The sequence below is a fragment of the Puma concolor genome, chromosome A3 (assembly GCF_028749965.1).
Source record: "Puma concolor isolate L17-30 chromosome A3, mPumCon1.1.hap2, whole genome shotgun sequence".
Taxonomy (NCBI): Eukaryota; Metazoa; Chordata; class Mammalia; order Carnivora; family Felidae; genus Puma; species Puma concolor.
The window spans coordinates 111,550,834-111,577,653 of record NC_141669.1 but is presented as its reverse complement, the minus strand read 5'-3'; the positions used below and the strand labels follow the sequence as shown (position 1 = coordinate 111,577,653).

Genomic DNA, 26,820 nt, shown 5'->3' with positions numbered 1-26,820 from the left:
AAATTCTGACACATTACAATTCTGAAGACATTATACTGAGTGAAAGAAGCTGGCCACAAAAGGACAAATATTTTCTGATTCCACTTACACAAGGTACCTGCAGTGGTCAAATTCATAGAGACAGAATGTAGAGTGGTGGTTGCCACGGGCTGAGGTGAGAGGGGAATGGGGAATTGTTTAATGAGTAGAGAGTTTCAGTTGAGAAAGATGAAAAAGTTCTGGAGGTGGATGGTGGTAATAGTTGCCCAGCAGTGAAAATAAACTTAATACCACAGAACCATACACTTAAAAATGGCTAAAATGGGGGGCGTCCGGGTGGCTCACTTGGTTAAGCCGACTTCGGCTCAGGTCATGATCTCACGGCTCATGAGTTCGAGCCCTGCATCAGGCTCTGTGCTGACAGCTCAGAACCTGGAGTCTGCTTCTGATTCTGTGTGTCTCTCTCTCTGCCCCTCCCCTGCCCACGTTCTGTCTCTGTCTCTCTCACTCAAAAATAAATATAAAAAAATTTTTTTAAAGAATACTGATGGAGAGATTAGCATTGAACATGAGAAACGGCATTTGTTCCCCTGAGATTGATGGTAAAGGAGAATATTGAATAGATAGAGACGGTTTGTAGATGTGGGTATTTAAGTTTATTTATTTTGAGAGAGAGAGCATGCGAGCAGGGTTGAGGCAGAGAGAGAGGGAGAGAGAGAGTCCCAAGCAGGCTCTGCATTGTCAGCACAGAGCCCAATGTGGGGCTCAAAGTCATGAACCATGAGATCATGACCTCAGCCAAAATCAGGAGTCAGATGCTTAACCGACTGAGCCACCTGGTGCCCCACATCTGTTTTCTAAGAAGTCAAGTGCTGGTTATCTGGTGGAAAAAAGGGGATTGGACTGTGACATTAGGGTAATGAAAGTTTTAGAGTAGCTTCTGAGATCAGTAAGAAAGAATACTGAAAAGAAAAAAAAAGGCCTGTCTAGCTGCACTGAGGGGCCAAGATGGAAACCATTGATGTGTACGGCCTCAGTTGTGTGATTTTTCTCTAGCTGTACCCTAGGATTGGTAATATGCAGAGAAGTTGTGGTATTCAGACAAAGGGGCTGCTTCAAGTAGTCAGCCATGTGCTAGAGGTTCAGTAGAGAAACGGAGTAACATTTGGAATGAACTGCACTAGGGAAAGGTGGTGGGGTCAAGGAACTCTAGGTCTTGAGAAGGTGGAAGAACAATCTTGGGATAAGACAAGGAGAAAGATGGAGGAACAAGAGACTACCCAACAAATAGGCTATTGGGTGAACTTCAGAAATGGAGCAGTCCAGACATGCTCACTGGAGTAGATTTGCTGACATTCTTGTATGTTTTTAACACGATGGTCATGTGTTTATAGTTGGAAGGAAAGGCAGCCTAGAAGAGACATGATGGATGCCGCTAGATAAGGAAAATAAAGAAAGGCTAGTGATCAGCTGGGATTCCCAGGCTTCTTTCAAGGATTGTGATGAAGGGGATGGGAGGAACAGCTTGACTGTTACACAGAAGAATATAGCAATATAATGCTATAGAATGTATCCATGTGTAGATAAAAGAATACTCAACTAAAAGTGGTCTAGATGGGAACATGTATTTATCTCATATAATCTGAAGACAGTTGTAGGCCAGTTCTAGCGTTGGCTGAGTCTGTGACTTTCTTAAGAAGCACCCAGATGCTCCCATCTTTCTACTTGCTTACCTTCTTCCTGTCCACGTTATCTTTGTGGTCACAAGATGGCTGCAGCAGTTCCAAGCATTCCTTATAAATACAACAAACAGCATAGATGGGGAACATTTCTGCACATGCTTTACCCTTTTTAGGGAATGTGACCTTTTCCAGAAGCTTCTGCAGCACCATGCTCTTCAGGGTCAGCAGGCCAGGGTTGGATCACATGCTTATACCTGTCTCTAGTCACTAGATAGGGCATTGAGAATTACCGTGATTTACCCTTCTGAAGCTGGGAGTGGTCACCTTACAAGCCAGTGGAAAGTAAATATCCAAACAAAATCATGGTTCTGATGGCAAGGAAGAAAGGGAAGAGTGGCTTTTTTAGTTGGTAACCAGCATTGTGTATCACCGTAATCAATTTGCCTCCTCCCTGCCTTGAGGGTGAAGACAGTCAAAAATTAGTTGGATGTTAAGGACATTCACTTTCGAATGTCCCCTTTCTGAGAGCTTTCTACTTTTCTTCCTTTCTGGTCTTATACTCTAATAAACTTTTGCCTGCTGCTCAAAAAAAAAAAAAAAAAAAAAAGTTGGATGTTAAAGATGGTAAGCAGTAAGATGGGTTTATTCATGGTGGTGGTGAGTAAGGGTCTAGGAGGAAACAAGACCATTCCTTTGACTATGCTTAGTTGGAGCTCACGTTGGGGCATCCTATAATGCTTTGATGGTTACTGAAGAGTTATTAACAGGTGAGATGAAAGTTTAGATGAAGAGAGTTAAATTTCGGACCCTTATGATCTCAGTGAAAGTAGAAAGGCAGGAAAAAGCTTAAGGTTAACTATGAGTAAGAGTCAGGGATTAAAGAAGATTTAGGTCCACAGGTTTTTTTGAGCACCTGCTTTGTGCAGAGCACAGTGTGGGTAGGCTTAAAGGTTACAGAGATAACACTTGGTCCCTGTTACGACACACAGACCATTTCCCTTAGTGAGCAATGTGTATGAAGCTAGTATTGCCAAGTTCTGTGGGACTTAGTAGAGAACCATTCAGACAACTTGGTGATCCAGTAGAGCTAAATATTGAAGGGTAACTCTGAGATCAAGAGAAGAAAGATGGGCAGAAACTTCAAAGCAAGAGGAGAAGCATGAGCAAAGTCAGAGACTGGAAACTGCAATCTTAGATTATAAGGTATAAGATGGGAAATTTAAAAAAAGAAAAAAAAAGATAGGAAGTCATGGGGGATTTGGTAGGGACTGCGTCTTAGAAGGCACTGAATATTAGATGTGTCCACTGGGGTTCTTAGTTGCAGACAACAGAGTCCACTTTTTATCTATCCTCATAGTCAAGAAAGGGTTTATTATAAGATACTGACTGGGTAGCTCACAAAATCTGTGGGAGAGCCAGTGAATCAAGCTAAGGTGCTATCAGCAAGGAACAGAACAGCTGTAGATGAGCCCAGCTATCCCATGTGACTTGAAAACCTCTGCACAGGTGCTACAGAACTGGATGCTTCTGCTGCCATACTTGGCCAAAGACCCTCTAGCACAGTCACCTTCTCACATTGCTTATTTACTTCTGCCCCAGATCTGGTATGGGAGCATCTGCTAGTAACAAACTAGATCTTATACAGAAGTGAGCTGCAAGGGAATCTGGGGAATATAGCTTTTCATTTCTGAGCCTCTATAGTAAGAAAGTCCAGCTACAAGGAGGTGGGACTGGGTGCTGAGTGAGCCATCTTGCAGTATCTGCAAATTTTCAGTACAGCTAAAGGTTTTGATTAATTCTCTAGGCAGTGAGGTTTAAAGGTGTTAAAGACAAGGAGTGACATGGCCACATTTGTTTATTGATCATTTAGGTTTACCATGTGCAACATGGATTTAGGAGGGACCAATTGGATAGTAGCAGGGTACAGATAATGAGGGCCTATGGAAGGGTTGGAGAGGAAGCAACAAAGTAAAAACTTTAAAGGTAGAATCTAGCACTTGGTGATTAATTGTATATGTGAGAGACTATAGGGTGATACTCCATAGGGCGTATGTGGAGTATAGGGTGGTCCACATGGGTGTATCCACCAGACAGTTGGTCATATTGATCTGGAGTTCAGAGGAGATATTCCAAAGCCATGGCCTTGGAAGTCATTAGTGAAAGAAAAGTGGGGCCTGGGCCCCCCCAGCCTCTGCCAGGCACACTGAGCAAGAGGGGTTCATGAGTGACACAGAGGGAGACCAGGAGAGAAGAGTATCTCAGAGGGAAAAGGATAAAGAAAGCATTGAGGAAGCATCAGGTTGTCAGCAGGGTTAGAAATCACTGGGAAATAAAGAGCAGATATGCTTTGGACTTGGAGTATAGGGGGGCAAACAGTGTCCTTTGCTGAAACAAATAGAGGACATTTATTGTGGGCTGTCAGTTATTCACACTTAACCAAACTTTTTCCCTCTATTGAAGAATAGTTTCTACAACAAAAATGTAAATATTTAAAGTGTAGAATTCAGAATTGCAGTGATAACAGTTCTGCTGTCATCAGCATTATAAAAATATTTGGGGGGTGGGGGGACTGGGTGGCTCAGTCGGTTGAGCATCCGACTTTGGCTCAGGTCATGATCTCGCAGTCTGTGAGTTCGAGCCCCGTGTTGGGCTTTGTGCTCAGAGCTCAGAGTGTGGAGCCTGCTTTGGATTCTGTGTCTCCCTCTCTCTCTGCCCCTCCCCTGCTCATATTCTCTCTCTCTCTCTCTCTCTCTCTCTCAAAAATAAACATTAAAAAAAAAAAAACATTTTTTAAAGCCTGTTTATTTTGAGAGAGAGAGAGAGCATGAGCAGGGGAGGGGCAATGAGAGAGGGAGAGAGAGAGAGAGAGAGAGAGAGAGAGAGAGAGAGAGAGAGAGAGAATCCCAAGTAGGCTCCGCACTGCCAGCATGGAGCCCGGTGCAGGGCTTGAACTCATGAACCGCAAGGTCATTACCTGAGCAGAAATCAAGAGTCAGGCGCTGAACCAACTGAGCCACCCAGGCGCCCCTAAAAACATTTTTAACAGGGGCGCCTGGGTGGCGCAGTTGGTTAAGCGTCCGACTTCAGCCAGGTCACGATCTCGCGGTCCGTGAGTTCGAGCCTCGCGTCAGGCTCTGGGCTGATGGCTCAGAGCCTGGAGCCTGTTTCCGATTCTGTGTCTCCCTCTCTCTCTGCCCCTCCCCCGTTCATGCTCTGTCTCTCTCTGTCCCAAAAATAAATAAACGTTGAAAAAAAATTTTTTTTTAAAAAACAAACATTTTTAACAATTTTATTGAGACGTAATTCACATACCATAATTTTCACCCATTAAAGTGTACAATTTAGTGGTTTTTAGTATATTCACAGGTGTGTGTAATCATCACTATCCAACTTGAGAATGTTTTCATAACCTCAAAGAAACTTTCACCCCCTAGCTATTGCCTCTTATAGAACATTTTGCCCCAATAAGAGCTTTATTGTTTGGAGCACCTGGGTCGCTCAGTTAAGCATCCGACTCTAGACCTCAGCTCAGGTCTTGATCTCCAGGTCATGAGTTCAGGCCCCATGTTGGGCTGTGCACTGGGTGTGAAGCCTGCTTAAAAAAAAGAAAAAAGAACTTTATTGTTTATTTACAGTTAACCCCCATTTCCACCCCTGGCAACCCTTTAACAAGCCCTTTTCACAGAGAGCTGAGATGAAATGTGGGTCTTGAAGAGACGTGGTTCCCAGCACCATAGAGTGGTGGCAGCAAGCAGGGGGGAGTGAGACCTAAGGTTCGGAAAGCACAAAGGTCTGAAAGCAAACCTGACATTGGTCACAGGAGGTGATGAAACCGACAGTGACAGAGTTGGCAAGTGGGTTTTCAACCTGGAGTCTTACCTTAGATGTCTAAGAGTATATAGGGTCTTTAGAAGTGTTTATTTTTAACTCATAGGAATGTAGCTACTGGAGCAAGCTAGTTTTGAATTTCAGAATTCTAAGATGTCTCAGAAACCAGGCAGTCACATTTTATCTTTCCCTTGATCATAACACAAGGAAAGCAGTAGTTTTGCCTCATTCTAGTTACACCTTATTGGTTAAGCAGTGCTGCCATATCACAATATCAGCATGCTTTCGTAGGGGACATATGGCATACTCTTGGTTGGGACAGGAAGCACTTTGTGGCTGGGCCCTCCAACAGTGCTTTTTAACTATTCATGGCCCACATGCTCCTGTGAGAATTTAGCAGTGCCTTCTTGTGGAGCAGGGATATGACATGGCTTAACATACTCTAAGAGCTTCTCAGCCAGTTAAGGCTTTCTCAGTTTTCATCTTCTAATGATTAAAAACATTTGCAGAAACGTGAATTCCCCTTCTCAATAAAAACTTTAACAAGCTCATTACTGACTCTAAACACGTCTAGTTCTGGGCCTAAAGCTTTCTACTGTGCTAGGAAGGAACTCAGCCCTGCTCTGGTTTGAACTAGAATAGGACGTGGCTTCTCAGACTCAGGCCCCCTCCTTTTTTCTGCTACTGCCTTGCACACTTGTATTCCACACCGTTTTCTTGGTGTGAAATGGTGTCCCATCTGTGAAGCTGCCTCCTTCCTCACTGCCCACTCTGTGTCTGTCTGAGCAGCAGAGGGTGATTTACAATCCTTACATCAGATGATTTTCACTTACCTAGGACTTCGCAAGCGAACACTACATTAAACAAGAGGTTGAAAAGATACATAACTAAAACAAAGACTGAAAAAGAAAGTTACTGCCAGCTGTTAGTTTTTCAGAGGCCCCTTTTCTGTTACATGGCATTCCCAGGCCCCTTTGCTTCTTGTCTCCTACTACCTGTCATGGAGAACCCCATTGTCTAACACTGGGAACTATTCCACATACCCACAGGCTATTCCCCAAAAGTTTTTATACCTGGGTAAAGCATTATCAAAGAAATAACCCCTTGGGGCGCCTGGGTGGCGCAGTCGGTTAAGCGCCCGACTTCAGCCAGGTCACGATCTCGCGGTCCGTGAGTTCGAGCCCCGCGTCGGGCTCTGGGCTGATGGCTCAGAGCATGGAGCCTGTTTCCGATTCTGTGTCTCCCTCTCTCTCTGCCCCTCCCCCGTTCATGCTCTGTCTCTCTCTGTCCCAAAAATAAATAAACGTTGAAAAAAAAAAATTAAAAAAAAAAAAAAAGAAATAACCCCTTAAAAGAGAAGAACCCCTTTTCCTTCCTCATGAGGGTCCAGCTTCATCCCTGGAACCACCACATATGCTTCTGCCTTAGAGGGTTCCTGTCCATTAACATTAACACTAAGACCTAGATTGTCAGCTGCTGAGAAAGCATCAGAAACAGTCTAGCTGCTGGTCTGTGGTGAACCGCAGACGCGGGTCTCTGTTCCACAGGATGGGGTTTGTTAAAGTTGTCAAGAATAAGGCTTACTTCAAGAGATACCAGGTGAAATTTAGAAGAAAACGAGAGGGTAAAACTGATTACTGTGCCCGGAAACGCTTGGTAATTCAGGATAAAAATAAGTACAACACACCTATATATAGAATAATAGTTCATGTAACTAACAGAGATCTCATTTGTCAGATTGTTTATGCCCATATAGAAGGAGACATGATAGTTTATACAGCTTATGCTCATGAACTCCCCAAGTGTGGTGTGAAGGTTGGCCTGACAAGTTATGCTGCAGCATATTGTACTGGCCTGCTGCTGGCCTCCAGGCTTCTCCAGGCTTATCTCCATGGATAAGATCTATAAAGGCCAAGTAGAAGTGACTGGAGATGAATACAATGTGGAAAGCATTGAGGTCAACCCGGTGCCTTCACCTGCTGTTTGGATGCAGGGCTAAGAAAGAAGTTAAAAAGAAGAGGTGGAACCATTCCCAAATGTCTGTTGCCCAGCAGAAAGATGGGGTAGCTCAGAAGAAGGCAAGCTTCCTTAGAAGCTGAGGAGTGGACTGCTGAGAGCTAATAAACCAAACCACAATTTTCTTTTTTTTTTTTTAATATATGAAATTTATTGTCAAATTGGTTTCCATACAACACCCAGTGCTCATCCCAAAAGATGCCCTCCTCAATACCCATCACCCACCCTCCCCTCCCTCCCACCCCCCATCAACCCTCAGTTTGTTCTCAGTTTTTAACAGTCTCTTATGCTTTGGCTCTCTCCCACTCTAACCTCTTTTTTTTTTTTTTTTTTCCTTCCCTTCCCCCATGGGTTTCTGTTAAGTTTCTCAGGATCCACATAAGAGTGAAACCATATGGTATCTGTCTTTCTCTGTATGGCTTATTTCACTTAGCATCACACTCTCCAGTTCCATCCACATTGCTACAAAAGGCCATATTTCATTTTTTCTCACTGCCACGTAGTATTCCATTGTGTATATAAACCACAATTTCTTTATCCATTCATCAGTTGATGGACATTTAGGCTCTTTCCATAATTTCAAACCACAATTTTCTATGAAGATTTTTCAGATAAAGACAATAATACACTTATTCATCCAAAAAAAAAAAAAAAAGTCTAGCCTACGAGTTGGTATTTGGATGTTCTTACATCAGTGTTCATTAATAATTCCCTTTGAGAAGACTACCTAGACCATGTGATCTTTGTAATCTTTGATTCCTGATACCCAAAGCTAATCCTTTGGAAATTTCTAGAATGGAAATCTTGTTAGTGGCCTGGACCTTTTCACAAGGGAGGCTTTGTTAACTGGTTGGGAGTCTGGAGAATTTCATTCCTATCCATTCTTGGTTCTCACTTTCTTTTTCTCCCTCCTTCCTCTCTTACCCCACCCTCAGGGCTACCAAGAAAAGAACAAATTCATTGCTGCACAAGGTAAAGTAAATGACAATTTTTTACTTTCAGGCTTAACCATGAGCTCATTAGTGGGCTTGGACTTTTTCTTCCAAATGCTAAATAGATTAATCAGAATGCTGTAACTTTTCTGTAATTACTGTCACCTGAAAGAAATGCAGTCTGCCTTGCACATTTATAATTAAGGGCCTTCATCTTGATGACTTAGTATCCAGGGGTCCTGTAAAAGTAGTCCTTTTTTGTATGTGCATAAAAAGGACTGGAAAAGGGTATACACACACACACACACACACACACACACACACACACACACACACCCCCCACAGTCTGATGAGGTCCTCTGTTTGGGGGCCCTATGGGAACCTTAGGTTTAGGCCAGGCAGCTAAGAGTTTGAATTTGAATTTGGTGTCCGGAGAGGATCGGCCACCTCACAGGGTCCAGGCTGGCTCATCTCCTCCCCCAGTTGTTGAGCCTGAGCTCATCTATTATTCACAGAAAAGCGGTCTAGGAACCCTCAGAGCAGGGACCCAGTGCCATTGCCTTGTACGTGCTCTGCACACGTTTCCATAGTCCAGAGTTTTAACACATGTCTTCCACCTTTGGGATCCTAGCAAAAATATCTTGATGTTTGCAGCACTAAAAATAATGGATGTTATTGGTGGTCCATCAAAGTCCATTGTTTTAGTCATTCAGCAAATGTTTTTTGACTCTCTGTTATGTGTCAGGCACTGCCCTAGGTGATGGGGATATGTAAAGGGATAAAACAGGATATGGTTCATGCCTTTTTGGGGCCCTTAGTTGGTAGAGGACAGTTTACACCAAAATTAACAAGTTTCGATAAGTAGCTATACTGATGCAATAGCGACTAGCCACGTGTGGCTATTTAAAATTAAAATTTTAATTAACTGAAATTAAATAAAATTTAAAACTCAGTTTCTTAAACATACTAGTCACATTTTAAGGCTTAATAGCTACATGTGGCTAGAGACTAACATACTAGTACAGATATGAAACATTTCATCATTGCAGAAAATTCTATTAGATGAGTACCATGGTAGAGATAAAACAGATAGAGAGGTAAAATAAGGTGGTTAGGAAAAACCTTAGATCCTTCTTGCCCTTGCAGTCTCCCACTAGGGCCTGGCCATTGCCTAACCAGGCCCTGCTTTCTCTCACCCTCTGTAGCCACCCATCAGGTCAGGTCTATCCTCTGAAGCCCAACTCAACTGCCCCCTACTCAGTGATCATTTTAGCACGAACAGTTATGTGCAGTCTCTTCCTCTCTCTATTTGCCACGGGGCCTTGTTGATGCTATTGTTGAACAATATTCAATATATTTATTGAATTAAGGTCACCTATGATTTTCTGATGCACCTTTTCTCAGACTCCCATCCTCTTGAACCCCTCCCCAATACTTCACACTCCTTGAAATTCTCCCCTGTTATTCCCTGACATTCAGTTCTCGATTTTTCTCACTTTTCTAAATATCCCTTCTCTGGCTTTTCTTCTTTCTGCCTCTTAGATATAGTTTCTCCCCAAATCTGTGGATGACTACTTTCTTGCAGCTCCATTCTTATCTTTCGTGGCACCATTTCTCTCAGGTCTGCCTCTCCGTCCGCTCTTCCTTAGTCTTCCTCCCAAGTTTTTCTATCTGAACTTGCATAATGCTTCAGATCCCCAGGTTTCTCTGTTTGACCCCTTCTTTTCTTCTCTTCTGTATCCTCTTTGAGAGACCTCATCTCATACCTACCTGTTTGACTGGCTACTGCCTCTCTTGAGCTTCTGAGCCACATTTTCAAACTAATTTTCTACCCCTTCACCTGGATACCTCCACATACCCATCCACATCAAAAACTAAAATATGCCTTGGGGCACCTGGCCGGTTCAGTTGGTGGGGACATGTGACTCTTGATCTTGGAGTTGCAGGTTTGAGCCCCACATTGGGTGTAGAGATTACTTAAAATCTAAAAAAAAAAAAGAAACTCACTAAAATATACCTCTCCGGGGCACCTGGGTGGCTCAGTCGGTTGAGCGTCCGACTTCGGCTCAGATCATGATCTCACAGTTTGTGGGTTCGAGCCCCACGTCAGGCTCTGTGCTGACAGCTCGGAGCCTGGAGCCTGCTTCCGATTCTGTGTCTCCCTCCCTCTCTGCTATTCCCCTTCTCACATGCTGTCTCTCTCTCAAAAATAAATAAAGGTTAAAAAAAATTAAAAAAAATAAAAATAATAAAATAATAAAATAAAATATACCTCTCCTTCAACCCCCAAACTGCTTTTTCTCCTGTATTCTCTGGCTGTCACCATGACTGGAATGCAACCCATCTAATCAACCAAGCCAGATTTGGGATCATCCAAATTTCCTACCCATTCCTTTCTCTGAGTATGAGTGGTCCTCTTATTTCTTTCTCCAAAATCTGTCTTCTCTGTCACACTGTCTTACTCCTGTCATCTCTTCTAGCTGTGTTGTCATAGCCTACTGATTGGCCCTCTAGGCCCAGCCTTGCTTCTTGGGTTCCTTCCACGAAAATGGCCTTTCTTGATGCAAAACTTTTGTTAGAACTCCTGAAAATCCTTTAACGATTTTCCATTATCTATAGAACAAGCCTGCCTTAGTCTGACCTCTACCCCTTTAGATTCTGATACCTTACCTATCTTTCCAGCTCTATCTTCTGCCACTCCGTGTACCCTCCACAATCACCTTATTGAACTCCTTATAATTCCTGGACATCTCATGCTCTTTCTTGCTGCTATCCCCTGCGCTTCTGCCTAGAGCACCTCTTCTCCCTATGTCCCCTTTCTAAACTCCGATCCACCTGATCCACCTGAGCCTAACATATGGCTCAGATGTCACCACCTCCAGGAGATTTTTCCTGACCTTGCCAGGTAGTGGCAAGGCCTCTGTGCATCTTTTTGGCGTGTGTCCACTTCTGCCATTATTTGTTTTTCTTCTTGTTACTATTTTTTTTTTAACCAAAGGGAATATAAAGTTTAAGAAAGTCAAAAAGGTATTGGGAGGCGTATAAAAACAAAATGTCGGGGCGCCTGGGTGGCGCAGTCGGTTAGGCGTCCGACTTCAGCCAGGTCACGATCTCGCGGTCCGTGAGTTCGAGCCCCGCGTCAGGCTCTGGGCTGATGGCTCGGAGCCTGGAGCCTGTTTCCGATTCTGTGTCTTCCTCTCTCTCTGCCCCTCCCCCGTTCATGCTCTGTCTCTCTCTGTCCCAAAAAAATAAATAAAAAACGTTGAAAAAAAAAAAAATGTCCCCCCCCTTTCCTCTTCCTTTCACTCTAATTCAGCCATTTTTATCTGTTGGTGACTTCTTAGGATAGATAATTTATTTAATCCTCTTACAGATTACCTCACACTCAGTCAGACAGACATGCATACACAAATCCTTTTTCCCCATTCTCCCAATAGAGTTAAATCACAATTTGGGGTTAAGACAATATTTATTATTTACATTATTATTACTGTGCTAGTATTATTTACAGCTAAAGTACATAGTATTCAATGATGTTCCCCCCAGACTCTCCACTAGAAGTATGTATTTTCTCTCAGTACCTTCAGATACATGAGGTTTAATTCTTTTTAAATTTAATTTTTTAATCTTGGGATCCTCCTAGAACTTTTTTCAGTTGCCCTCTAGCCTCAGAGCTCCCATCTTGAGCCTTCCCTTCACCAATACCCAGGGAATTCCATTAGCCTCTATCCTATGTTAACTCCCATTTCCTTCTCTTTGTTTGAGCCCTCATTTTTGTGAAGAAATCTTTCAGGGGCTTTCCCAGAAAGGCTGGACTGGGGTAAATTTTAAATTCTAGCCTGAGCAAATCAACCTGTCTTCTCTGTGGCTAACGACACCCACCTTAGAACATGATAGGAAGGAGTAAATGAGATGCAAAGCACTTAGCTCACTGTCTGGCCAGTAACACAGGTATTTAGCAAGCAGTCATGATTTCTAATCCTCATTTATAATACCCTTGGGAGACATTATTTATGTTCTCTTTACATTTCGACAACATCCCACCCCCCACTTCACTCCCTAGTGAAGTACCTGGCACATACAGAGTGGATGGGAAATGTTCAGTTAGTAGGTGGGTGGATGGATTGATGGATTGGATATTTAGCTGGGGACACGTGGGCACAGGCTTCCAAAAGTCAGGAATGAATGTTCCCAATTTCCCAGCAGATTTCTTCCCCTTGGTGTGTGTTCTCCTCATCTTTGCTATTGGCTACTTTAGGACCAAAAGAAGAAACAGTGAATGATTTCTGGAGGATGATCTGGGAACAAAACACAGCCACCATTGTCATGGTGACCAACCTGAAGGAGAGAAAGGAGGTGAGTGGAGACATTAGATAGACCAGCATAACTAGCAGAGGAACTCCTCTGTGTTTGAGCCTGGGCTGTCTACTCTTTGTGGTTCCTGTGCCAGTCATTGATCAGACAAAGCCCAGGCCACTGTGCTTATCAGACTTTCCTATGGCCTGGAAGTCTCAGATGAACTTCAGGGGTGTGCCTAGGGCATGTTGCCTATGTCTGATAGTCAGACAACTCACCCTGGTTTCAAAACAACCTGAAGGAAAGGTTGGGCCATTTGCCAAGAAAAGCTACAGAGGAGCTTTTTTCCCCCGTGTCTTCTCCAATCCCTCGTTCCTCTGGTTTCCTGCACCTTCTCTGAGTCAACAGAGGAAACTGTATGAACTGAGACCCTGTGGGGTGCAAGGGAATCAGAGGCCCTGGTCTGATCATGCACTCAACTTTCTGACTGATCCTTTTCCTTTTGTGTCTGTGGCTGCCAAGTCCATGCCTGGCAAGGCCCTTCACTGCACCATAGCTAAAACCAGTTCTGAGTTCTAGATCAAGCCCCAGAGAATAACCCCCATTCATGACAGTCTTTTCCTAGAATGGCCCTTAAATTACCTTGATCCCCACTCTGAGGTGTTGAGTGTGTTAATCAGCAGTTGCACAGTGCTTAGGAGGATTGGTACTAGGGCTGGGCTGTAGGTTTGTTTCCTCCAACCTGACCTCTGACTCTCAGAAGCTGTTCGAGGTCCAGGCACCAGAGAAGGCATCACTCTGCCCTGGTTACCCCCTTAGCAGGTTGCTGGTTCCAGGGAATCAGGCGGGCCTGTCCCTAGACCATGACCTGGCATAGTGGAAGGGCACATTTAGTAGGTTAAGTAGCTTTTGATTTGCCCTGAACTGAGGGAACAGGGCTGGGAAAGAGCAAGAAGTATAGGGCTGGGGCTATGTATAATTTAAGAGATAGTGCTAAACAGGATGGAAGCTGAGGGACTTGAAAAAAGAAGTTAAATAAGTCTGCAGCTGACGGAGGTGAGAGAAGAGGCCTTCTCTGGGGACTTCTGTCTGGGCTTTTGTGCTCCTTTCCTTCAGGTCCTTCACATCTGCTGGGGGCAGGAGGTCTGAGGTCATCAGGTGATGTGTGTCTGTTCCTTTCCAGTGTAAGTGTGCCCAGTACTGGCCAGACCAAGGCTGCTGGACCTATGGGAATATCCGAGTGTCAGTAGAGGATGTGACCGTCCTGGTGGACTACACAGTGCGAAAGTTCTGCATTCAGCAGGTACTGCCTCCTTCATCCTTTCTCCTCTCGTATTTGGGATCTGCTGACCACTAAGAGAGTGGAACAAACTGGGTAATCCCCCCTCTTATCCAGGGTGGTCAGGAATCACTGAGTGTGAGGTATGTTTGGACTCTGAGATTAGAGATCTGGGCTCCCAAGGAACTTTGTCAAAGCTAAGGGAGGAGCATTTTCATGACTGGGAGAAAAAAAAGTATTATTGAGATGGAGTTTGATCATCATCGGGATGATGTATGTGCATCAGGAGGTGGTATAATCTTCTGGGGACTTGACCCACCTTCTCCTTTCTTACTCCAAAGGCCCCTGACATCAAGGATATGGTGGGCCCTCCTCTTGGTCCTCCAGAGTGACCCTGGAGGCTTGAGCAAAAGTTGCCTTCAGAGCTGCGGGGTGGTGTGGTGCTATGAAAAGGGGACTTAACAAGAGTTGGAAGACCTGCATTTTAGTTCTGATCTTGCCATTAACTAGTTCTGTGACCTTGACGGGGTCACTCAGCTTCACGGAGTTTCACGTTTCACACCTGTCCGCTGGGAATAATAGTAACAGCCCTGCCTACCTCCATGGGGTTCCTGGGAAGAGATCCTGTCTCCGTAGTTCACACTTCCTTGGGTTCATTCTCATCTTCCCATTGTCATTGACCACCACAGCTGCCCTGGCCCCCAAGCCTCACCTCCCCTCCCCTCCCCTGGCACTCCCCTACCCCAGGTTATCAGGGCCAACACACAAGATCTCCTCACTCCACAGGTGGGCGACATGACCAACAGGAAGCCACAGCGCCTCATCACTCAGTTCCACTTTACCAGCTGGCCAGACTTTGGGGTGCCTTTCACCCCGATCGGCATGCTCAAGTTCCTCAAGAAGGTGAAAGCCTGTAACCCTCAGTATGCAGGGGCCATCGTGGTCCACTGCAGGTCAGTGTGGCTGACCCTTGGCTCCCCATATACCATATTCTCCCACGGTTAGAGCAGGGGAAAGCACGGGGGCCCTGGCTGAGGAGAGGGGGCTAGCACAGAGCAGATCAGCTGTTAGGGTCCTGGGACAGCAGCCAGAGAGACTCCTCAAGTTTTGGTGCTGGGTATAGAGCGTTTGAGGAAAGAGGGAAGGGTAGTCCTCCAAGACTGGGGATGGGCAGACCACTGCTATGAAGCCAGAAAGCTGGATTGAGTACTGCTTTGTGTACTTGGAGCCTTCTGACCTTTCTAAGTGTCGAGGTTCCCTGGTCCTAATACGTAAAGGTACAGAGTCCGGGGTGCAGTGGGATTGTTGGCTCCATGAGAGTTCCAGCTAGTCACCATTCAGAATTAGAATTTAGTGGCCTGAAGAAAGAGCCCTGGCCTATGCTGCCCCCTCCCTGTATGTTCCCACAAGGCATGCTGGCCGTCCCAGTAACACCCCTGCTCTCTGGCTACAGTGCGGGTGTAGGGCGTACAGGTACCTTTGTTGTCATTGATGCCATGCTGGACATGATGCATACAGAGCGGAAAGTGGACGTGTATGGCTTCGTGAGCCGGATCCGGGCACAGCGCTGCCAGATGGTGCAAACAGATGTGAGTGATTTGTGGATAAGGTGGGGGGGGGGGGGGGGGAGGGCACATTCCAAGACCAAAACATCTGCTAGCCTCATGGATTACTCAGCTCCTAGGTTATTGTAAATGATCAGCATGCAGTGTAATGAAGGACCCTTATAAATTATGTATTAAAAGAGACACGGAGCATAGAGGAAGTTGTGCCTACGGGAATTGGAAACGCAGGTGTCATTTGCACTAGACTCCAAAGGATAAGGAACAGGTCCTAAGAGAAGCATGCAGGCAGCTGAGAGAACCAGTGCCCACAGAGTTGTGACACAGCTTGGCCATGTCCAGGAGCAGCAGTGGCCGTGTCCACAGAGCAGCAATCCGCTCTGTAGTTGGGGCATGGAGTTCAAAGCGCACAGCACTGGAAGGGAGCCTGGCAGAGGTTTTGTGTGTCACCAGATTTTGACAACCCCTTCAGACTATTAAATGTGTGTTGTCAGAATGAGCAGGAATTGGATCTGTCCTTCTCTCCAGGCTTCCAGTCTAGGAGGCTGCCAGAGTAGGACCCTCCCTCCTAAGTGAAGCACCCCCAGAGGGACTCATGCATTTCAGGTCCTGCCCCGGGACGAGAGTGAATGATTTTATTCCTGCTAGGGTCAAAGGAGAAGTGGACCGGAGTGAACTGGAGGTGGGAGGGTGTGATCTATGTTGTGTATAACTGAGAACTCGGGCATCGTGGCATTTCAGATGCAGTATGTCTTCATATACCAAGCCCTTCTGGAGCATTATCTGTACGGAGATACAGAACTAGAGGTGACCTCTCTAGAAACACATCTGCAGAAAATTTACAACAAAATCCCAGGGACCAGCAACAATGGATTAGAGGAGGAGTTTAAGGTGAGTTGGAGCTGAACTCCTTCATTCAGACTGGAGGATTCACGTGCTCTGGGGAATCCCCTTGTGAGGTATGTGGGTGGTTAAGGGGTTATGTGGGTTTCTGGTCCTTTACTCATACCCTAGTCACTTTCAACCCATCCTGTATGTTAAAATCACTTGGTGGTATTAGGAGGAAAGAAAAAACGGGCAATATTTTTTTTAAGTCCCCAAGTCTGCCCCCCCCCACCCCCACACACAGGTGATTATAATGCATAAGAACAGCAGACCTTTCCTGTAAGGACCAGAGAGTAGATATTTTAGGCTTTGCAAGCCATGTGGTCTCTGTTGCAACTACTTAAAACCGTTGCTATAACATAAAAGAATCTACATATAGATGCTATGTAAACAAATGAGCATGGCTGTGTTTCCATAAAAGTTTATTTATAGGCAGCAGATCAAACTTGGCCCATGGAGCATAGATTGCTGACCTCTGCTGTGTGCCATTGGACAATGGTTCTTAGCACACCTAAGGAATATGTCACACCCTTGTCAATACAAGTGTTCCTAGAAGAAGAGATTTCTGGGTTGCAGTGGGAAAGACCACATCCCTTAAAGCAGTTCTCAAACTGTAATGGCACACAGATTACCACAGGAACCCGTTAAGGTGCAGGTTCTGATTCAGCAGGGGGAAATAGAGTTAGGGCCTAAGATTTTTCATTTCTAACACAGTGAGACTGATGCTGGTTTCTGAGCTACACTTTGAGTAGTAAGGATCTAGAAGGAGCCTCAGAATCAGGAGAAGGGAACATTTGCATTTGAATAAAGTGTTCTAAAGAGTCCAGTCTTCCTCTGGCAGAGCAGCGGGGAGAGAGGAAAGGCAGGCACACTCCTTCCTATGAAGCTAGGATCCTTGCTCCAGGATCATAAAGTTCCAGCCCCAGGGAATCCCAGAAGGGTCCACAGGAGCCCTCAAGGCAGTGTTTCCCAAACACTTGTTCTTGGCTTCTTCACTGAGCTTATGACAGAAGGAACTGGGTTCCAGCAAGAAAATGTGGAAATGGAGGTCAGGGCTCCAGTGAGGAGCAGTAGACGCCAGAGTAGCCTAGAGATGCAGGTCCAGTGAAGGCATCATCTTGCCAAGTTATGGGGCGCAGTAATGTTTCCCCTCTCCTTCCCAATTCAGAAATTAACATCAATCAAAATCCAGAATGACAAGATGCGGACTGGAAACCTTCCAGCCAACATGAAGAAGAACCGGGTTTTACAGATCATTCCATGTAAGAGCCCTCTCCCCATCCCAAAGCCTTAGTGTCCCGTTCCCTCCTTCCCCTTCACCCCTTCCACTTCTCAGGTGCTAATTAATGATCACCTTGGAGACAAGAATTAGGGCACTGCCTCTTGTCGCTCTCAGTTCTTCAGTGGCTTCTGGAAATGAAAAAGCATGAAGGCCAAAGGGTTTCTCCCTCCTGCGCTGGGAACAGGCATGTTATTGCCCAGCTGGGATGGGTGGGAAGGAGAGATTGAAAGAGAGCCTGGAGGTGATGTTGGGGAGCCACAGCTGCTGTCCTTCCTGCAGATGAATTCAACAGAGTGATCATTCCAGTTAAGAGGGGTGAGGAGAACACCGACTACGTGAATGCATCCTTCATTGATGTAAGTGGTGGCTGTGTCCCCAGAGCTCCCCACCCTCCATGGAGACTCAGCTGGGCCTCGCAGTGCCACCCTCCCAGTGCTTGGGAGGGTTGTCTTTGAGTCAGTCAACAAATTCAGAACTGATACCAACCTGTACACTAGGTCTTCCAGGCCCCAGAGAGCAGAAGGTGGGGAGGAAACAGAGGGCACACACCAGAGTGATAGCTAGAGGGAAAGCTCATAGCACACACCAAAGGCTAAACGCCTCTGGTCCTTCCCATATCTGTTCTCTTCATCCCAGCTCCAAACCCCCATCCCTCACCCTCTTCAAAAGAGACTAGCGTGTCACACAGGGTTTGGTCCTTGACCAAAGGGAGCTCTGCCTGGGATGAGTTTGCCTCCAAGCAGCCCCATCCCATCCTAGTGGCCTGTCTTCTTTGCTCTCCCCTCCCTGATTAAACCACCTTACTCCTACCATTGACCTGGCCTGCATAGGGCTACCGACAGAAGGACTCCTACATCGCCAGCCAGGGCCCTCTTCTCCACACCATTGAGGACTTCTGGCGAATGATCTGGGAGTGGAAATCCTGCTCTATCGTGATGCTAACAGAACTGGAGGAGAGAGGCCAGGTGAGCTCAAAGAGGTCCTGGGCTGTGGGAGAAAGAGACCACAGGAAAAGGGGTGTAGGGGAGCTAAGAAGATATGTTTGGCATAAACTGCCCAAAGAGCCATATCCAAGCAGCTGGTATGTGAGCAGTCTGGAGCTTCTCTCAGGACTGGAAGGGCAGTGTGATCTGAGTCCCCAGACAGTTCCCACCATTTTACTTCTGTCCTGAATACAGTTCGCCCCGAGCCTAGCGTTGTGCACACCTCCTCCTCCCACCCCCCTGGCGGGGACAGAGCTGGTGAAATGAGGGATGCAGAGCCAGACCGAGGCTCTGATGTGGAGTTCCTGAGTGTCTCTAAGAAGAGGGTGCCTTCCAGGCCAGAAAAATGAACCAAAGGACTGTGGGAAGATGAGTTGCCTCTTTGCAGACTACAGTAAAGGAAACAGTGAAACTTGAGAAATAACAACAACACAAAAGGATATTTATAAGTTAACATTCAGCTAACAAGGAAATCTTTTAAATTTTTTTTTTCTTTAACATTTATTTATTATTGAGAGACAGAGAGATACAGAGCGTGAGCAGGGGAGGGGTAGAGAGAGGGGGAGACACAGAATCTGAAGGAGGCTCCAGGCTCTGAGCTGTCAGCACAGAGCCCGATGCGGGGCTTGAACTCAAGAACCGCGAGATCATGACCTGAGCTGAAGTCGGTCGCTTAACTGACTGAGCCACCCAGGTGCCCCAACAAGGAAATCTTTTAAAGAAAAATGTCCTCTAGTCATTTAAAAAGTAGAATTGCTTGGGAACTCTGAATATAAGGGACCATAGAAGCCCCCTTAGGTCAGCTCCATTCAGTGTAGGAGCTCTCTTAACACTGTTCCTGAGTCACCGCGCAGCCTCTACTGAGCACTTTGAATCTCAGAGATTGCTCTTTCTCTGCGCACCCCCACCCCACCTCTGCTGGGTGGCCCAGTGTGTGTTCACACAGTGTTTCTGATCTTAAAAACTCTCTCTGCTGTGGTTAGAGTGCAGTAAATGGTTGCTTCGTTATGCCTGGCGCGTGACTTAACAGGGATCAGAATTGAGAGAAGCCAGCAAGGGCCTGGTGAAAAAGATCTTTCTGAGCCACAGTGAAGAGTTTAGACTTTATAGGGCAGTTTAAGAGCCCTTGACAATATCAGATTTGTGGGGTTTTTTTGAAGTCCTTCTGGCTGAGTGAGGACAGATCAGAAACGAGCACACCAAAGGCAGAGAGGAAGTCGTGGCAGTACTGCTGGTGGCCTAGACTCAGGGATGGTGACAAGGGGTCTGTCCCAAAAGATAGTGAAGAGATGCATGGACTGGGCAGGGTGAAGAATTAAGGATGACACCCACTTATGACTCACTGAATTTGCAACCAATTAAAAATAAAAATTACTAAATACATCCTACATTAGTTGTTACCAGCTACATCTTCCCCGTTCTGTACTTGTACAGTTTGTTTATTTTAATCTTGATACAGTTTTATACATATTTGCACACCCAGCTCTTCTGTGCGCCAAGAATTTTTTCAGGCTTAATCATTTAGCACATTGGCTATTCTTTCCAAGTTTCCATCACGTCTCTAATCAACAGACATACTTCATGGGTCTTCATCTATCATTAATGACAATACTGATGAAGTGGAGTTTTGGGGCACAGTTCCTGGCTCTGCAGTTGTGCAGTGAGCTGCTGTGTTATCAGGAACTAGGTGTGTGTCTCCTGGCCCTCTGTGACAAGCTAGGATGGAAGGTGCACGTAAACCACAGACCTGCACGAGGTTATCCCCATGCCCCCTGCCTCCAGATCTATGATGGACAGGCCCACACTGCAGGCAGAAGAGCCGGGATGGCAAGCACAAGTATCCTGTCTCCATCCACTGCCCTGGAAGGAAATGTGGCCCAGTGAATACCTCACTAAATACATAGGGATTTAGTCAGTTGATTGAGGCCCGTTCCCCTTTACCTGCCACTCGGCCTTATGCCTCTGTCTTTGCAGGGCCAGGGAGACAGGTAGCAGCTCTTGCCCTCAGAAGCTTCTGAAATGAATCAGAACAGGATATTAATAACATTCTTTACAAGGCCTCACTGCCCCCCTAAGACCTAATTCCGCTTCCTGTTCCATCTCCCATTCGTCTTGTCAAGTGTAGCCTCCAGGGAGGCGAACACAGTAAGCCTAACTGATACATTTATACAACATGACACCACCACTGCCCACGCCTGGTTTTAAATTCTCAAGGAAAAAGTCTTAATTCCAAAATGTAAATTTTATATACATTAAAATCCCAAAAGAATTAGAACTTAAAATCCAGAGTCCTCTTCTCCCTGTTTTCTTTTTCTCCTCTATCCTAGCCAGAGGGGTCCACCAAGATGCTTGTGAGGCCTGGGTGCCCTCAACAGCTGTAAGTTGGACCGTTCGTCCGAGTGGGCAGAGCAGTTCCAGCAGTTTCTGCATGAGGACAGCCCAACCCAAGGTTGTGTGCCCCTTACCCAGTGTCGGCAGAATGAGATTGCATTAGGCACCTGCCATAAAGCGTGTGTCCCCATAACCGTTGTCAGCCTCGGACCATGCTGAGACTAGTTGCTGTCCAGGGGGAGGAAGTTAAAGACAGCAGGAGAAAGGACACAGAAGCTTCTGCTGTAGCTTCTCTAGGCTATCTTTTCCAGAATCCATAACCCGAAAACATAAATCTGAGATTAAAGCCCTGTTCCCGAGTATTCTGCTGCTGGACTTGAGCACATCTATTCCCAATCTCCCATCCTCTGCTACTGATGATTTTAACACCTGCCTTATTGCCCCTTAGTGGCCCCTGTGCCTGATGCCTGCCTCTGCTCTTGAAGGCGTAAGTATCCACGTGGGCGACCCACTTATTCTTGGTCTTTCCACCTCTCGGCTCCCTCAGCCACCCAGTCAAATCACAGCCTTGTCCCTGCCAATATCTGCGCTGCCTTTGAGATCTCAACCCTGGGTCCCGCCCTGCTTACCATCTGCTGATCGCCAACCTCACTACTTCCCTCCTCTTACTCCAGTTAATTTTTTCTCTCCACCAAATCTCTAGAGCTGTGACCAGGGCCCGGGGGCATAAGAGCACCTGGCTCCACGTCTCCGACACAGACAGTTTTGCCACTCACCACTGACAAAATCCACAGACCGAGAGACACGAGTGGAGGTGAAACAAGAAAGGAATTTATTTCAGTGAGGCCGACACTGGGACGATAGCAGACTAACATCTCAAAGACTATCTCTAAGTGCTGAAAATATTTCTAGGTTCATGTAAGGAAGCTGTGGGACAAAGTTCAGTGGGTACGTTCAGGTGGGCAAAAAGGTCAGGTCGATCATGGTCAGACATGTGGGGTCTTGCTGAAGTCATGGCAGTCATTATTTCCTCAGGGATAATTTCAGTTCCCATCCCTGGATGCTTTGCTTGCCGGATCTTTTGCCTGCGTTAAGAGAGAAGCTGGAAAGAAAATTAATCAGAAAGTACAGACTGAGGTCAAAATGGAAGTGGTTAAAATCCTCTTCCAGAGCCACCGACTCCTCCACTTTTCAGCCTGGGACTCCCCACTCATGTTCTCATCTTCCTCCCTACTCTCTCTAGAGTTTTTGTGATTTGTCATTATTATAATCCGTCCCTTGCTAACATCTGTTATTCCCCCCGGTCTCTTACTTTCATGGCTCATTTTTCTCTAAGAAATCAGACAAGAGCAGGTTCATCTTCCCTCCTGCAAGCACCCAGCCTCCTCAGATCTGTAGGCATTCTCTCTCCTTCTCTCCTATTGTAGCGGGAGGGGGTCCCTGCCCCTCTCTGTCCACCTGTCCACTGTGCCGGGGCCCCCCCACCCCCGCCTTCTCAAGTGTGTTGCTACAGCGCTCTCTGACCCAATTACGCCAACCAGCCTTCGCACTGTTGCACTTCCTGTCTTTACAAGATGGAAATCTCTCCTGTCCCACAGTTCCTTCCCTCTGCCCCCGTCTCTCTGTACCCCTTCCTTCCCAGCACAACTCCTTTGAGGAGTTGGCTTCCTCCCTTCCACTTCTGTCCTCATCCTGTTCCTTCTCGGTCAGGATCACTGGTGACTGCCTTCTTGCCCTTCCAAAGGCCTTTCTTCTCTCTTGTCTCTCTGGTCCTTTTATTGCAGCATCTGAACACTCAACACCTCCCGCCTCCTCAAAACACTTTCTTCCTTTGAATTCTATAATATCACCCCCTCACTGGCCCAGCAGTTCCTTTCATTTTCTTTGTGACCAGCTCCTCCTCTGCATGACCTTTTAATCATTGAGGTGTCCTCGACTCAGGCCTTAACCCTCTGTAGTTTGTCTTAACACACTATCTTTTGAGGACCTCATCTAGTCCTGTGGCTTGAGATGCTGTCTATACGCCAGAGTTCCCCAAATCTGTGTCTCTAACCCAGCCCCCTCTTCCCACTTGTGTGTCCACGTACCCACCCGATATCTTCACATGGCTCTCCGTTGAGGATCTCGAACTCCACCTGGCCCAGATGAAACTTGATTTCCTCCTTCCCCCATACTAGTCCACCCCAGTCTTGCCATCTCAGTAGGTGGTGCCGCCTTCCACCCGGTTGTTCAGGGAGAAGTCTAGGAGTTCCCTTCATCGCTCCCCTTTCCTCACTCCTCACACCGGTGAGGTCTGACCTGTGCTGACCAGATCTGCTTCTCTCTAGTGTAACTACTGACCCGTCCTAGAAACCACCGTCCCTTCACCTGCACCACTGAAGTAGCCTGGCAGCCGTCTACCTGCTTCCATTCTACCCACTTTTAGTCACCTCACATGGCAGCCGGAGATCATTTTGAAAACATAAACCTAACTGTGGTCACTGCTTAAAGTCCATTTGGGGCTTCTTGAGATCTTGAGGGGAAATTTACTTATGCATACAAAATTTAGGAACCTTTCATATTGATATCCAGTCCCAAGACTTGAATTACATTGTTCTTCCTCACAGTTTCCCTTGCTCATTTTAAATACAGTTTCCATTTTCCCTCGTTCCCTTCTGCCCTCTAGCTGCTGAGTGGAGCATGGCTTCTGAGATGGGTCACAGCCTACTCCCTGCGAGGGGGGGGGTCCCACCTTTGCCCTTGCTTTGTGTTCTGCACAGGCCTGGTCTCCAGCTCACATCTCCCTCCTCAGCAGGATCCCAAGGCCTTTGTAGCCCTGGGCATCAGTAGGTACGGCTGCTGGCCCCTGTTCTGGATTCCTCAGGTCCCCATTCTGCCTGCTTAAGGAAGGGGGTTCCTCTCCTTTGGCCCAGAGAAAAGTCACCCCAGGAGATTTCTAAACTGGAGCTGTTCTTGTGTATTCCAGAGCCTTCTCCCTCAAAACTTAGTTCCCTAACTCTGTATCCCTGGAGGCCTCCTTCCAGTTTGCTCCTTTTCTTCTCTGTTGTGCCTCACCACTAAGGTCTCAAATACCTGAAAGCCATCAACTGTGGGTCCGTACTATTTCTTTTTCTAGTCATACTGTGATTCTAGCTCATACACTTCATTTCTCTCAAGCCCATTTGGATCTTAGCACTGGTAATGATTTTAAAGTTCCAGTCTTCACTCATAGCTGGTAAGCTGTGTAAAGGCAGTGTTGGGAAGGAACTATGGCAGCAAAACTCATTCCACTCACTAATGCCCTAAAAACCAACATAATCTCTTGTTTAAGAGCCTTAATTAGAATTTTTTTAAGCTGTTTTTCTTGAGAAGAGGTCCCAGGGCCCCAACCCCCAAGGCATCCCCAGGGCCCCCAGTGGGCACATTGTGGGAAAGCACTAGTCTATGACATTGCTGTGATCCACCACTTTAATAATTCTGTGTTTTAGAATGAGCTCAACATCATTTATAAAGTGGGTAATGAATGATAACACATATGAAAAGCAAGAAGAGTCACTAAAATGGACTTCTAATGATTAGTTTATTCGGACTGAGAGACTATTGGTGATTTTTATTTTTCTACTTCTCATAATTTTCCCAGTGAATGTAAAATACATTTGTGGTTGAGGATTTTAAAATTGCCAGTAGTGAAGTGTCCGAGATCTTCACCGAAATGCTCTGAAGAAATGGACAGTATAACTATATTGTTTTATTTATGTATTTATAGCCTGACCCATTCTGCAAGCATTGAACAAATTCATTTACCAGATACTGAGAGCCTACCACATGCAGGCAGTGTGCAAGGTGCCGGGGAGACAAAGATGAAAAGTGGCAGTCGCTGCCCACAAGGAGCTGTGGAGGAAATTGAGCCAGATGCCAGCAAGACAGGCCATAAACCATCTCCTGCTCACTAGCAAGGACAGCAGTGCGGGTGCCATTGTAGGATCAAAAGATAAAGAAGAGGGGCTCCTGGGTGCCTCAGTCAGTTGAGCCGACTGGTTGAGGTCATGGTCCAAGTGTTGTAGGATCAAGCCCCGTGTCAGACTTGTGCTGAGCATGGAGCCTGCTTACGATTCTCCCTCTCTCTCCCCCAATCTGTCTCTTTCTCTCAAAAAAGAACAAAAACAAGATAAAGAGGGAAGGGATGATGGGGTGCCAGTGTGGCTCGGTTGAGTATCTGACTTCCACTCAGGTCATGATCTCATGAATGAGCCCGCATCGGGCTCTGTGCTGACAGCTCAGAGCCTGGAGCCTGCTTGCGATTCTGTGTCTCCCTCTCTCTCTATCTTCCCCTGCTCGCTCTCTGTCTCTCTCTCTCTCTCTCTTTAAAATAAATACACATTAAAAAAAAAAAAAAAGAGGAAGGGGATGAAAGGGTGCTGTGGCCTGTGCTGTCTGAAGCACCATGGCTGGATGGGAATGTCACTGGGGTCAGTTTCTCTGGCTTAGCAGTCTGACATATGTAAACATCTGTAAGATGTGGAAACACCCCAAGGGAACAAGGGATGGGGAGGCATTGGAGCAAAGACATTTCTCTCCACCCTGCCATTGAGTGTTGGATGCAGCTGAGGTGATGGTCAGAGCTCTTCAGAGATACCGTAATATATTGCAAATTAGACTGTAAGTAACACCGAAACGTTAAGGGATTATGTCCAGTAAGGGAATTAAGTTTTTAAATTTACATTTGACTCGTGAACAACATGGGGGTTGTTGTTCAACCCCTAGCACCCTGTTCCCACTTTGTGCAGTCAGAAATCTGTAGGGGCACCTGGGTGGCTCAGTCAGTTAAGCATCTAACTTCCGCTCAGGTCATGATCTCATAGTCTGTGGGTTCGAGCCCCGCATTGGGCTCTGTGCTGACAGCTCAGAGCCTGGAGCCTGCTTCGGATTCTGTGTCTCCCTCTCTCTCTGCCCCTCCTCTACTCACTTGCTCTCTCTCAAAAATAAACATTAAAAAAAAAAAATCTGTATATCCCAGGGATGGAAGCTATAGCATATGGAATATAGTCAGTGGTATCGTAATAGCGTTATATGGTGACAGATGGTAGCTATGCTTGGGTGAGCACAGTATAATGGATAGATGTGCCAAATTACTGTGTCATATACCTGAAATTAACACTGTGTGTCAACTGTACTTCAATTTAAGAAAAAAAAAATCTGTGCCGGGGCATCTGGGTGGTTCAGTCGATTAAGCGTCTGACTCTTGGCTTTGGCTCGGGTCACGATCTCATAGTTAATGAGTTTGGGCCCCACATCGGACTCTGCACTGACAGCACAGAGCCTGCCTGGGATTCTCTCTCTCCCTCTCTCTCTGCCCCTCCTCTGCTCTGTCTCTCAAAATAAGTAAACTTAAAAATTTTTTGAGAAAAAAAAACCTGTCTATAGCGTTTGACTCATCAAAAATGTAATGCATAGGGGCTCCTGGTGACTCGGTCGGTTAAGTGTCCCGACTTCAGCTCAGGTCATGATCTCACAGTCCGTGAGTTCGAGTCCCACGTCAGGCTCTGTGCTGACAGCTCAGAGCCTGGAGCCTGCTTCGGATTCTGTGTTTCCCTCTCCCTCTGCCCCTCCCCTGCTCATGCTCTCTCTCTCTCTGTCTCAAAAATAAAATAAAAACATTTAAAAAAAAAAAAAAAGATTCCCTCTGCCTCTCCCTTTGCCCTCAAAAAAAAAAGTAAAAAACAAACAAAACAAAAAAATGTAATGAAAAGCTAGCCTACTGCTGACCTGAAGACTTATTGGTAACA

General features: G+C 46.1%; 1 protein-coding gene across 5 annotated transcripts in view; it reads left to right on the top strand.

Moving 5' to 3' along the window:
* The window catches only part of PTPRA (protein tyrosine phosphatase receptor type A), a 162,840-nt gene that overhangs the window by 128,264 nt on the left and 7,756 nt on the right, over nt 1-26,820 (top strand). For all 5 annotated transcript variants that reach the window (XM_086701828.1, XM_086701827.1, XM_086701826.1 and 2 more), the window contains 9 exons: nt 8,441-8,477; nt 12,696-12,793; nt 13,917-14,036; nt 14,799-14,965; nt 15,466-15,601; nt 16,316-16,465; nt 17,628-17,721; nt 18,021-18,097; nt 18,572-18,706. In XM_086701828.1, the coding sequence (XP_086557954.1) occupies nt 8,441-8,477; nt 12,696-12,793; nt 13,917-14,036; nt 14,799-14,965; nt 15,466-15,601; nt 16,316-16,465; nt 17,628-17,721; nt 18,021-18,097; nt 18,572-18,706 (1,014 nt within the window). The remainder of the gene's footprint in view (nt 1-8,440; nt 8,478-12,695; nt 12,794-13,916; nt 14,037-14,798; nt 14,966-15,465; nt 15,602-16,315; nt 16,466-17,627; nt 17,722-18,020; nt 18,098-18,571; nt 18,707-26,820) is intronic.